We start from the raw sequence: 12,862 nt of genomic DNA on the forward strand, positions 1-12,862 counted from the left end.
GGCTGGCGGAATTGACTCCTTCCTCCTTCTCTACAGGTTTTTCACTTGGGCTGGCGGAATTGCCTCCTGCCTCCTTCTCTACCGGCTTCCTCCCTCAACTTGGGCTGGCTGGAATTGCCTACCACTCCTTCTCTACAGGCTTCTCCTCAACTCGGTTGTTGGCGGAATTGGCTCTGCCTCCTTCTCTACAGGCTTCTCCTCAACTTGGGCTGGCTGAATTGGCTCTGCCTCCTTCTCTAAAGGCTTCTCCTCAACTTGGGCTGGCTGAATTGGCTCTGCCTCCTTCTCTACAGGTTTCTCCTCTACTTGGGCTGGCGGAATTGACTCTTCCTCCTTCTCTACAGGCTTCTCCTCAACTTTATCAGTAACTAGAGGAGGAGATGTGGCTACAGACTCAACTGCCTCAGTTTGTGGAAAGGTCCCTACCTCTTTAGGCTGTTCATTCTCAACAACTACAGGGGGAGTTTCTTCTACCGCAGGGGGCACATCCTCTTTTTGTGAAGGCACAGGCTCTAGCTCTGCTGGTTTGGGAGATGTACAATCCTCTACCGGCTCATTAGGGGCTTCGGGTGCTGAGGCCGAATTCTCTACAATCTTAACTGGTGGAGCAGGAGCCACTTTTGGCATCTTAGTCTCCACGGCCGTCTCCACAGCTGAACTCTCTGCTACTGGACCTGTATGTACTGAAGACACCTCAGTTGGAGGCTGTTCAACAGTAGTTGCTTGAGGCTCTGGCTCTTTACGTTTCTCCTCCTGCTCGGTGACTGCAGGAGGTGTTGGAGCTGTCTCCTCAGCTTTAGGTGGCTGGCTAGGTTCTTCCTCAATCACCACTGCTTTATCTTCCTCCTCAGTGACAACAGGAGCTGGCGGTACAGGCTCTGGTGATTGGTCAGGTTGGACAGTAATTTCCTGTGTGACCGTTTCAGGTGTTGGAATCACCTCTGGTTCTACCGACTTAGCTTCCTCTTCAAGAACCTTCTCTAGGATGGGCTCCTGTTTCTCACTACCTGCAGAGGGAGCCGGTGAGATCTGCTCTGCTGTAGACTCACTCTGCACTGTATCTGGGCTTGGAGTTGGCTCGGGTGCAGCCTCAACAGGCTTTTCTGACTCATTCTCTACAGGGGGGGCAATGACAGGCTCCTCTACAACTGCAGGCTGGAAATCTGATTCTGCCTGAGTAGTGTTGGGTGGTGACTGTTCTTCTGTAACTTTCTCTGGCATACTCTCTGGATGATCCACTGCCGGGGCCTCGACAGCACTCTCCGCTACACTCTCTGTCACAGGCTCATCCAGTATAGTCTCAGATATAGCTTCCATCGCTTCAGCCTGCTCTGGGTCTTTCTCCACTGCTGGGGCCGCGACAGCACTCTCCACTACACTCTCTGTCACAGGCTCATCCTTTATAGTCACAGATATAGCTTCCATCGCTTCAGCCTGCTCTGGGTCTTTCTCCACTGCTGAGGCTTCGACAGCACTCTCCACTACACTCTCTGTCACAGGCTCATCCAGTATAGTCACAGATATAGCTTCCATTGTTTCAGCCTGCTCTGGTTCTTTCTCCTCTGGGACACTATCAGAGGGAGGGGTGGCATGCTCAGGTGGGATGGGTGTGGTGTCTGTGTTTGCAGACGCAGAGTCTGGTGTTTGGGGCGGGGTGCGTTCTGTTACTACCTTGGACATGGGAAGCGGCTGGGTGTCTTCCTTTGCTGCTGCTGCTGCCTCTGCCTGAGTGACTGAGGGGCTTCTTGTTAATGGAGAGGCAGCAGCAGCAGCAGCTGGGGAGGCAGGGACTTTGGCAGGGGAGGCAGGAGGGGTAGGGGTAGCTGTGGGTAGTTGCTTCTTCACAGGAGATGGTGGAGGGGGTATATCGCCCAGCTGGCCAGAGAGAGCTCTTTGGGTCTGGCAGTTGAGACATAACCATTCTTTCTGTAAGACAGAAAAACAAAGAAAATGTTAGTTAGTGTTGACCTTGTAAAAAAGCTCACTCACTCTAATACATAGTTGTCGTAGTGGATGATTAAAATGTTGACTTTAAATAGTAATTATGTTTTATGATCATTATTAGAAAACTGGACACACGGTTTCGTAACACTTGGGCTATGCGTAGACACGGGGCCAGTGTAGCCTATTCTAGTTCAGGCAAGCTTTTTACATTTATGTAACTTAACAGATAGTCCTTTCATAATGCATGGTAATGGCACAGAGGTTTACCAATGCATGTCAGAATGACTCTGGCAGCGTGTGCAGACATTCCACAGCAGAGCCAGGGTGGAGTCTGTGTGTGTTTGTGTGTGTCTAGCTGACCCATCTACACAAAACGATTTTATACAGTGCATCCATCAGGATGAACACATATTAGGCCCTATGACTTAATGACACAAGACCATAACCCCAGACCACTGCGCCCCTTAGTCCCATGTCCTAAATTCAGCATGATGTACAGTATATTAGGGATGAGCAACTGTTGGCCCGCGGCCCCCCTTTTGAAGGCCCTCACATCAATTTTCACAAAAATATGAGTATTATTTTTACCTTTATTTAACTAGGCAAATCAGTTAAGAACAAATTCTTATTTACAATGACGGCCTACCAGGGAACAGTAGGTTTAACTGCCTTGTTCAGGGGAAGAACGACAGATTTTTACCTTGTCTGCTCAGGATTCGGTTACTTGCCCAACGCTTTAATCACTAGGCTACCTGTCGCCCCATAGTACAACAAACATTTGGAACTAATTTGGGGTCTCAACTTACTGTTGCAAGCTAGAATAGTAGAATACACAATATGCCGTTTGGAAATGTGGTTGTGCATCAGCAGTTTTTCTGTTTTTATGTCAGTCACTGATAGTCAATCAATTAGCCATGTAATCAAAACATTTTAAGATTGCTAAGTTAGTTTAGCGGCCAGCTATCTAAACTTGTTATTGTGGTCGAATGATGGGCTGACAAGGACCTTACAGTGGGATGAACTGAAACATCTTATGTCAGACCAATTCAATCTGTCAGTAAACCCAGCTCAAAGGCAGGCAATTAAAAGTGTGCATTCAGTAAACGGTTTATCCTGCGTAGTGCGATGACTTCGGCATTGTTTATTCTTCCCATCCCCCGCTTGGGACCGAACCGGCCCTCTATCTCTGAAAATAACCAGAGTGCATCAGCAAGAAAGACAACAAACCGCCACGAGTACAGCTGTTCAAATCCTTCGTCTCGGAGGGCCTCTAATTCTGTCCTGTCATGGTTATCTGACTCAAGTCGACAATCACAGCACTAAAGAAGAAGTCATTACAGAAGGGCTCCACTGAGAATTGTGGTTTAAGTGTTGTACCCGTTAAGACGGTTTAATATTCGATATCTCGACAAGAAAGGAGAGAAAGAAACGATGGTAAACGTTTGATTCCTAGGGACTCTGGGTCTTACACTGTAGCACACCAGAGCTAATGTAAGTAGGACTAACGATGGAGAGACGTTGTACTGTATGTGTAGTTGTACTGTAAGTGTATTGGTAAAATAACACATCCACGCACCATACATACATATTCTCTCTTTCTCTCTTGGGGTCTAGTCCAGCATGGGTCTAGCCACCCCTCCAGTCTCCGTTTCAAGTAAACACCCTATTTCCTGCATACCCGTTTTGTGTGCCTCCACAGGCCAGTAATGTGGGTGTGTGCCACGGTAAGATACCTTAATGGTTGCCTCATAACGTTCTCCATGTTAAATGGTTAGCATGAAGTTTAGAATGGCATTTTGTTATCATACGATCGAAATGGAGAGTGTGTGTAAAAAAGAGCAAGGGAGAAGAGGAGAGGGGAGGGATAGAAGAGGAGAGGGGAGAGAGAGAAGCGGAGAGGAGAGAAGAGGAGAGAAGAGGGGAGAGAGAGAGAGAGCGAGAGAGAGAGAGAGAGAGAGAGAGAGAGAGAGAGGAAATAAAGTGAGAGCAAGAGAGGAAAGAAACAGAGAGCCGCAGGATTTCACCTTTATTATATATGACTTCATTAATAATATCATAATGCAGCCCCATAGCCATTCCAACCCTATGTAGAGGTCCCTCTTTCTACAATACAGGATGCCGTGCCACCCCCACAGGGCATTGGCTTTCGCAGCTTGACTGCTCCATCCATTTACACCACAGAGAGCAGCTCGAGAGGCAGAGAGATGGTTCCAGATTGCCACTGATAGGGAATAATGAGAGCCCGGACAGAGCCAGCCAGCCACAAGATCTGTCGCTTCAGCTTCAAACCACTTTTACCCTTGTCATCACCGACGCTATCAGAGATCTGCAGCCTACGGTCCTTGGATATCACCCATCCACCAGATCACCACCATAAAAAGCATCCTGTCTCTCCATCTCTGTACTTGTCAAATACACAAGTGCACACAAACACACACAAACACACTCCCTGTCTTTCACGCTCTCTCTCTCACACACACACACACACACACACACGCACACGCACACGCACACGCACACGCACACGCACACAGACACGCACACAGACACAGTGATCCACACACAAACACAGACTTCCACACACACAGTTAGCCACACACAAACACGTATATGCACATAAGTGTCACACTACAACTTTGTCGTATTGAAATGATTTAACCCCTTTAAGCCATTACATTGACTCCCTGATTGAAGCTAGGATGCTAATGGATGTTCGTGTTTTCCTAACTAGCCAATTACAAAGCATTCCTGGTAACAGAGCTCAGCAGCTTCAATTCCTTGAAGTGTCATTAAGAGCCCAGTCTTGTCCAGTCTTGTCCAGCGTCTCATTAAGATAAGAGAAACGATGAGTCATGTCACAGAGTGTGTGTGTGTGTGTGCCATCAGTTGGTCATCATAGTAGCGATGGGGGATGTATAATCATCAGCATCCTCACATTTGTATAGCTGTGTGGCTGTGTGGCTGTATGGCTGTATGGCTGTGTGGCTGTGTGCCTGTATGGCTGTGTGGCTGTGTGGCTATGTGGCTGTATGGCTATATGGCTGTATGGCTGTGTGGCTGTGTGGCTGTGTGGCTATATGGCTGTATGGCTGTGTGGCTATGTGGCTATATGGCTGTATGGCTGTATGGCTATTTGGCTATATTGCTGTATGGCTATATGGCTGTGTGGCTGTGTGGCTATATGGTTGTATGGTTATGAGTCTGTGTGACTATATGGCTTTATGACTGTATGTCTATATGGCTGTATGTGGGATCCACCCTCTCATATACATCCCTGTGGGTTGTGAATCAGCCATGCTGCTGTTTGCTAAGCACACACACACATATACATACACACACACATATACATACACACACACGGTATCACAGCTATACAGTGATATGCACATCCCACATGGATCTGGGTATAACATACTGTAGAGAGAAAGATAGTAAAAGGAGCAGCATTAGTGTGGGAGCCTTTCCTCTCTTTACTAGAACTATACAACCCTGACTTTACAAAAGAGTTCAAACGTTCAAGGACGCTACAAGAAACAACACTTTCAAACTACTAAACTACCTCAAGTCTCAAGACATTAACATAAAAAGTCTGAGATGATTTTGCAAAATCGGCAAATCTGGTAATCCGATGAGTCTATCCTCCGTGTTGGGTCATTGGTTCCTCCTCTCAGGGGAGGTAAGCGACGTGAAGGTCAAAGTGATATCCTTTTATTACAGAGGAGGATCCTGCAAGGGTTTTACCTCCTAAATTTGGTGAAGTCTGACATGAGAATTCCAATGGGTGGAGAAGGGAGGGGATATTTGAGGTGACTTCACCTGTTGCAGATAGCAAATTAGCTAGTCAGTATTAGTGTTTCTTAAATAATTTTAAAAGGGAGGCTTCTGATATGAAATAATTTCCCCCACAAATACGGATATAAATGTAGTGATTTAACCTGCTTTTAAATGGGCCAAATCTGGTCTCTGGGGATGGGAGTATCACACTTTAACCAACTAGACCATCAAAATCATTTGGTTCAACTGTGAACCATGTTGTCATAGAAACTACACTTTGCCATTTCTCTGGTTAGATTGTTTTCTTAGAAGGTTGAATCCTTAGCAACCTGCCCAGTGTTGAGAATATGTTGCTTGGTGTACTGTACAGTAGACCCGCATAGCTACATGTAACGGCTGTCGGGAGAGAGAGTCGACCAAGGCGCAGCGGAGTTAGTGTTCATCATGATTTTAATGGACAAAAGAACACTATACACAAAAACGAGAAAACTGACAGCCAAACAGTACTGTCAGGTGCAATACGTAACAGAAACAATTACCCACAAAACCCCAACGGAAAAACAGGCACTTATGTGTGACTCCCAATCAGCAACAACCAACAACAGCTGTGCCTGATTGGAAGCCACACGGCCAAAATCAATGAAACAGACAACATAGAAAATGAACATAGAACGCCCACCCAATGTAACACCCTGGCCTAACCAAAATAAATAACAAAAACCCATCTCTATGGCCAGGGCGTTACAGTACCCCCCCAAGGTGCGGACTCCGGCCGCAAAACCTGACTCTGAAGGGGAGGGTCCGGGTGGGCTGCGCCCGGCTGGCGGGCGTCGATGGCTGCGTCGGACAGGCGGGCGGCTCTGGACAGGCGGGCGGCTCTGGCGGCTCCGGACAGGCGGGCGGCTCTGGCGGCTCCGGACTGGCGAGACCCACTGGAGGCCTGGTCCATTGAGCAGGCACAGGACTGACCAGGATGGGGAGACCCACTGGAGGCCTGGTCCTAGGAGGAGGCACAGGATGGACCAGGATGGGGAGACCCACTGGAGGCCTGGTCCATGGAGGCGGCATAGGAGAGACCAGGATGGGGAGACCCACTGGAGGCCTGGTCCGTGGAGGCGGCACAGGAGAGACCAGGATGGGGAAACCCACTGGAGGCCTGGTCCGTGGAGGAGGCACAGGCTTAACCAGGAATGCCCACTTTGGCCCGTCACGGGCGAAAGCGCAGGCATTGGGCGAACTGGGCCCTCCCAGCGCTCTGGAGACACAGTGCGCAGAGCCGGTGCAGGATAACCTGGACCGAAAAGGCGCACCGGAGACCAGACTCGCTGAGCTGGCACAACCCGTCCTGGCTCGATGCCTGCACTCACATGGCACTTGCGGGGGGGGCTGGCCTATAGCGCACCGGGCTATGAACGCGTACTGGGGACACCGTGCGCTTTACCGCATAACACGGTGTCTGACCAGTTCTGCGCTGCCTCCTGTAAGCACGGGGAGTTGGCTCAGGTCTACCGCCTGACTCCGCCAATCTCCCCATGTGCCCCCCCCCCCCAAAAAATGTTGGGGGCTGCCTCTCGTGTCTGTTGCGCTCCCTTTCCTCATACCAGCGCCTCTCAGCTATCGCTGCCTCGATCTCCCACTGCGGGCGGCGATACTCCCCAGCTTGAGCCCATGGTCCCTTTCCGTCCATTAATTCTTCCCATCTCCAGGAATCCTGAACGTTCCTCTCCATCTTCTCCAAAGTCCATGAGTCCATATTACTTTCCTTCTCCTGGTGCCTCTCCTTCCTCCGATGCTTGGTCCGTTTTTGGTGGGTAATTCTGTAACGGCTGTCGGGAGAGAGAGTAGACCAAGGCGCAGCGGAGTTAGTGTTCATCATGATTTTAATGGACGAAAGAACACTATACACAAAAACGAGAAAACTGACAGCCAAACAGTACTGTCAGGTAACAGAAACAATTACCCACAAAACCCCAACGGAAAAATAGGCACTTATGTGTGACTCCCAATCAGCAACAACCAACAATAGCTGTGCCTGATTGGAAGCCACACGGCCAAAATCAATGAAACAGACAACATAGAAAATGAACATAGAATGCCCACCCAATGTAACACCCTGGCCTAACCAAAATAAAGAACAAAAACCCCTCTCTATGGCCAGGGCGTTACACTACAGTACTGTAGCAGGTGTCAAAGCTGTGTGGGCTAGAAAGCCTTGTTAGTGCGAAGGTCAAGTAAGGAGTTGAGGTGTTCATTAGGATTTTCTCTTATCTGCTATTGGAAGCATCACTTCAGAGTTCATGTCATCCAACACACAATGTCCAATGAAATATTCACAACATGGATTCAACTATCCAGCATTACATTCCAAACCTTTCTACTAACCATACAGACACTTCCCAAATACAATTACACAACAAATACTCTCTGACACCAACAAATGTGTACCTCAGTACTGTCTTTTCCTACTGTTTGACAGGAGTAAAGAGGTACTGTGGTGTCCCAGGTGGTTTGGGTTTGTTTCCCAGGAGGTTGAGGTGTGTGTTAAGGGATACTGAGAGGGAAGGTGAGAGACAGCACCATATTTACTCTGAGCTAGGTGAGAGACAGCACCATATTTACTCTGAGCTAGGTGAGAGACAGCACCATATTTACTCTGAGCTAGGTGAGAGACAGCATCATATTTACTCTGAGCTAGGTGAGAGACAGCATCATATTTACTCTGAGCTAGGTGAGCGACAGCACCATATTTACTCTGAGCTAGGTGAGAGAGAACTTAGTAAAGGAGGGGAAAGGAAGACCCAGCAAAACTAGGTAGGTGGGTGTGTCCGTCTGTATGTCTGTCTGAAGTGTTCTTCCGTTTTGCCATCTGTCTACTGAACTTTGAACCCAGTGTTATTTTGTGTGTATCAGCTTTTTGCTTCATCGTATCTTACACAGTACATTAGGTCAGTTCGCCAGCTGCAGTTAAAATGGGCTTATCAGCTGGTGTGTGTGTGTGTGTGTGTGTGTGTGTGTGTGAGATCGGGTTTCCCCTAGCTGGACAGGTGTGAGATGCTAGCTTGCCTGTGCTACTGGAGGCAATGAGAGAGGGATGGAGAGGGGGATCTCCTCTCCTCCTTTCAGTTTTAAAGGAGGGATAATTAAGACCCACAACAGCCTGCGGTAATGAGCGGCATTTGGAGTTCGGCTGCTGTTTTTGCTTTTCTGTTTGGGGTGAGAGAGAAAGAGACTGTATCACTTTGTGACTGACAGACCTGGGATCAAACACCAAAATCATGGCAAATATACTCAACAAAAATATAAACGCAACATGTAACGTGTTTGTTCCATGTTTCATGAGCTTATTTCTCTCACATTTTGTGCACACATTTGTTTACATCCCTGTTAGTGAGCATTTCTCATTTGCCAAGATAATCCATCTACCTGACAGGTGGTGGCATATCAAGAAGCTGATTAAACAGCATGATCATTACACAGGTGCACCTTGTGCTTGGGTCAATAAAAGGCCACTCTAAAATCTGCATTTTTGTCACACAACATAATGCCACAGATGTCTCAATTGCATGAGGCAGCATGCAATTGGCATGCTGACTGCAGGTTTGTCCACAAGAGCTGTTGCCAGAGAATTTCATGTTAAGCCACCTCCAATGTCGTTTTAGAGAATTTAGCAGTACGTCAACTGGCGTCACAACCGCAGACCACATTTAACCACGCCAGCCCAGGTCCTCCATATCCGGCTTCTTCACCTGCGGGATCGTCTGAAACCAGCCACCCGGACAGCTGATGAAACTGTGGGTTTGAACAACCAAAGAATTTCTGCACAAACAGTCAGAAACCATCTCAGTGAAGTTCATGTGCGTCCTCTTCATCATAACCATGGTCTTGACCTGACTGCAGTTCGGCGTCGTAACCGACTTCAGTGGGGAAATGCTCACCTTTAATGGCCACTGGCATGCTGGAGAAGTGTGCTCTTCACAGATGAATCCTGGTTTTAACTATATTGGTCAGATGGCAGACAGCGTGTATGGCATCGTGTGGGCTAGTGGTTTGCTGATGTCAACGTTGTGAACAGAGTGCGCCATAGTGGTGGTGGGGTTATGCTATAAGCAGGCAAAAGCTATGGACAACGACCACAATTGCATTTTATCGATGGCAATTTGAATGCACAGAGATACCGTGATGAGATCCTGAGGCCCATTGTCGTGTCATTCATCCGCCGCCATCACCTCATGTTTCAGCATGATAATGCACAGCCCCATGTTGCAAGGATCAATACACAATTCCTGGAAGGTGAAAATGTCCCAGTTCTTCCATGGCCTTCAAACTCACCAGACATGTCACCCATTGAGCACGTTTAGGATGCTCTGGATCGACGTGTCTGACAGTGTGTTCCAGTTCCCGCCAATATCCAGCAACTTTGCAAAGCTATTTGAAGAGGAGTGGGAAAACATTCCATAGGCCACAATCAACAGCCTGATCAACTCTATGCGAAAGACATGTGTCTTGCTGCATGAGGCAAATGGTGGTGAGACCAGAAACCCCTACTTTCTTTTAAGGTATCTGTGACCAACAGATGCATATCTGTATTCCCAGTCATGTGAAATCCATAGATTAGGGCATAATGAATTTATTTCAATTGACTGATTTCCTTATATGAACTGTAACTCAGATCTTTGAAATTGTTGTATGTTGTGTTTATATTTGTGTTCAGTGTAGTTTAGCTGGGCTTGATTGATTTTGCCTGTTGGTCTGGAACCAATAGAAAAGTCCCAGGAGTCAATGCTGACAAAACTAGCCTCCTCTCCACTAGCACTAATGCTAACAATACTAGTCTCCTCTCCACTAGCCCTAATGCTAACAATACTAGTCTCCTCTCCACTAGCCCTAATGCTAACAATACTAGTCTCCTCTCCACTAGCCCTAATGCTAACAATACTAGTCTCCTTTCTACTAGCCCTAATGCTAACAATACTAGTCTCCTCTCCACCAGCCCTAATGCTAACAATACTAGTCTCCTCTCCACCAGCCCTAATGCTAACAATACTAGTCTCCTGTCCACTAGCCCTAATGCTAACAATACTAGTCTCCTCTCCACTAGCCCTAATGCTAACAATACTAGTCTCCTCTCCACTAGCCCTAATGCTAACAATACTAGTCTCCTCTCCACTAGCCCTAATGCTAACAAAAGTGGTTTTGTACTCAATAGCTGTTAGCATTTTATTAAAGCAGCATGCAGCTGGCACACGTACATCCTCTGTGACATGACATCCAACCCCTCCTACTGCTTTCCTCAGTCATCCTGTTCCTCCTCTCCCAACCACCTCCTCTCCTTTGTTCACACTCATCCTTCTCTACCTCCGCTAATCACGTCTCTCTTCTCTTAAACATCTCCCTCAGTTTCCATCACAATCATTTTCTTCTTTCCCCTCCCCCTGCCTCCTCTACCCTTTCTCCCATTCCCTTCCAACTAAAGGCTACAACTAACGTTACAATTCAAGATATTGATCAGCTTGTCAAGTTCCTGAATGCCTGTGAAAGACTAGACCAGTCAGAAGACGTAGAATTGCTGATACCCAAATGCGTCACAGGTCCAGGTTAAGCCTACTCCTAGACTCAAAAGCACTTTCAAAAGTGACTCTCCATTGGAAGTGCTTTTGAGTCCAGGAGTAGGTTTAACCTGAGCATGGGAAATAAAGGTCTGCATCTTTCACAAGTGTGTGTGTGTGTGCGTCCCTTAGTGTTGCACGGTATACCGACAGTAGATCATGAAAAACGATTCCGTAATAGAACTTTTGTTATTTTCGGTACTTCTGTCAAGTCTGTCTATCAGCCCAGCAGATGTCTCCTTATAGCTCTAGAGTACCGTGCCTGTCAAGTCTGTCTATCAGCCCAGCAGATGGCTCCTTATAGTTCTAGAGTACCGTGCCTGTCAAGTCTGTCTATCAGCTGATGTCTCCTTATAGCTCTAGAGCACCGTGCCTGTCAAGTCTGTCTATCAGCTGATGTCTTCTTATAGCTCTAGAGCACCGTGCCTGTCAAGTCTGTCTATCAGCCCAGCTGATGTCTCCTTATAGCTCTAGAGTACCGTGCCTGTCAAGTCTGTCTATCAGCTGATGTCTTCTAATAGCTCTAGAGCACCGTGCCTGTCAAGTCTGTCTATCAGCCCAGCTGATGTCTCCTTATAGCTCTAGAGCACCGTGCCTATCAAGTCTGTCTATCAGCTGATGTCTCCTTATAGCTCTAGAGTACAGTGCCTGTCAAGTCTGTCTATCAGCTGATGTCTCCTTATAGCTCTAGAGCACCGTGCCTGTCAAGTCTGTCTATCTGCTGATGTCTCCTTATAGCTCTAGAGCACCGTGCCTGTCAAGTCTGTCTATCTGCTGATGTCTCCTTATAGCTCTAGAGCACCGTGCCTGTCAAGTCTGTCTATCAGCCCAGCAGATGTCTCCTTATAGCTCTAGAGCACCGTGCCTGTCAAGTCTGTCTATCAGCAGATGTCTCCTTATAGTTCTAGAGTACCGTGCCTGTCAAGTCTGTCTATCAGCTGATGTCTCCTTATAGTTCTAGAGTACCATGCCTGTCAAGTCTGTCTAACAGCTGATGTCTCCTTATAGCTCTAGAGTACCGTGCCTGTCAAGTCTGTCTAACAGCTGATGTCTCCTTATAGCTCTAGAGTACCGTGCCTGTCAAGTCTGTCTGTCAGCAGATGTCTCCTTATAGCTCTAAAGCAACGTGCCTGTCAAGTCTGTCTATCATCTGATGTCTCCTTATAGCTCTAGAGCACCGTGCCTGTCAAGTCTGTCTATCAGCCCAGCAGATGTCTCCTTATAGCTCTAGAGCACCGTGCCTGTCAAGTCTGTCTATCAGCTGATGTCTACTTATAGTTCTAGAGTACCGTGCCTGTCAAGTCTGTCTATCAGCCCAGCAGATGTCTCCTTATAGTTCTAGAGCAAAGTGCCTGTCAAGTCTGTCTAACAGCTGATGTCTCCTTATAGCTCTAGAGTACCGTGCCTGTCAAGTCTGTCTATCAGCAGATGTCTCCTTATAGCTCTAGAGCACCGTGCCTGTCAAGTCTGTCTATCAGCTGATGTCTCCTTATAGTTCTAGAGTACCGTGCCTGTCAAGTCTGTCTATCAGCTGATGT

The 12,862-nt window shown here is 47.5% G+C and overlaps 1 protein-coding gene across 1 annotated transcript in view; it reads right to left on the reverse strand.

Annotated features, from left to right (window-relative positions):
- LOC106576559 (protein piccolo) overlaps positions 1-12,862 on the reverse strand; it is a 96,745-nt gene that overhangs the window by 38,209 nt on the left and 45,674 nt on the right. The window contains exon 4 of the mRNA XM_045698653.1: positions 1,672-1,926. Coding sequence (XP_045554609.1) covers positions 1,672-1,926 — 255 coding nt within the window. The remainder of the gene's footprint in view (positions 1-1,671; positions 1,927-12,862) is intronic.

The sequence above is a fragment of the Salmo salar genome, chromosome ssa17, assembly GCF_905237065.1.
Source record: "Salmo salar chromosome ssa17, Ssal_v3.1, whole genome shotgun sequence".
Lineage (NCBI taxonomy): Eukaryota > Metazoa > Chordata > Actinopteri > Salmoniformes > Salmonidae > Salmo > Salmo salar.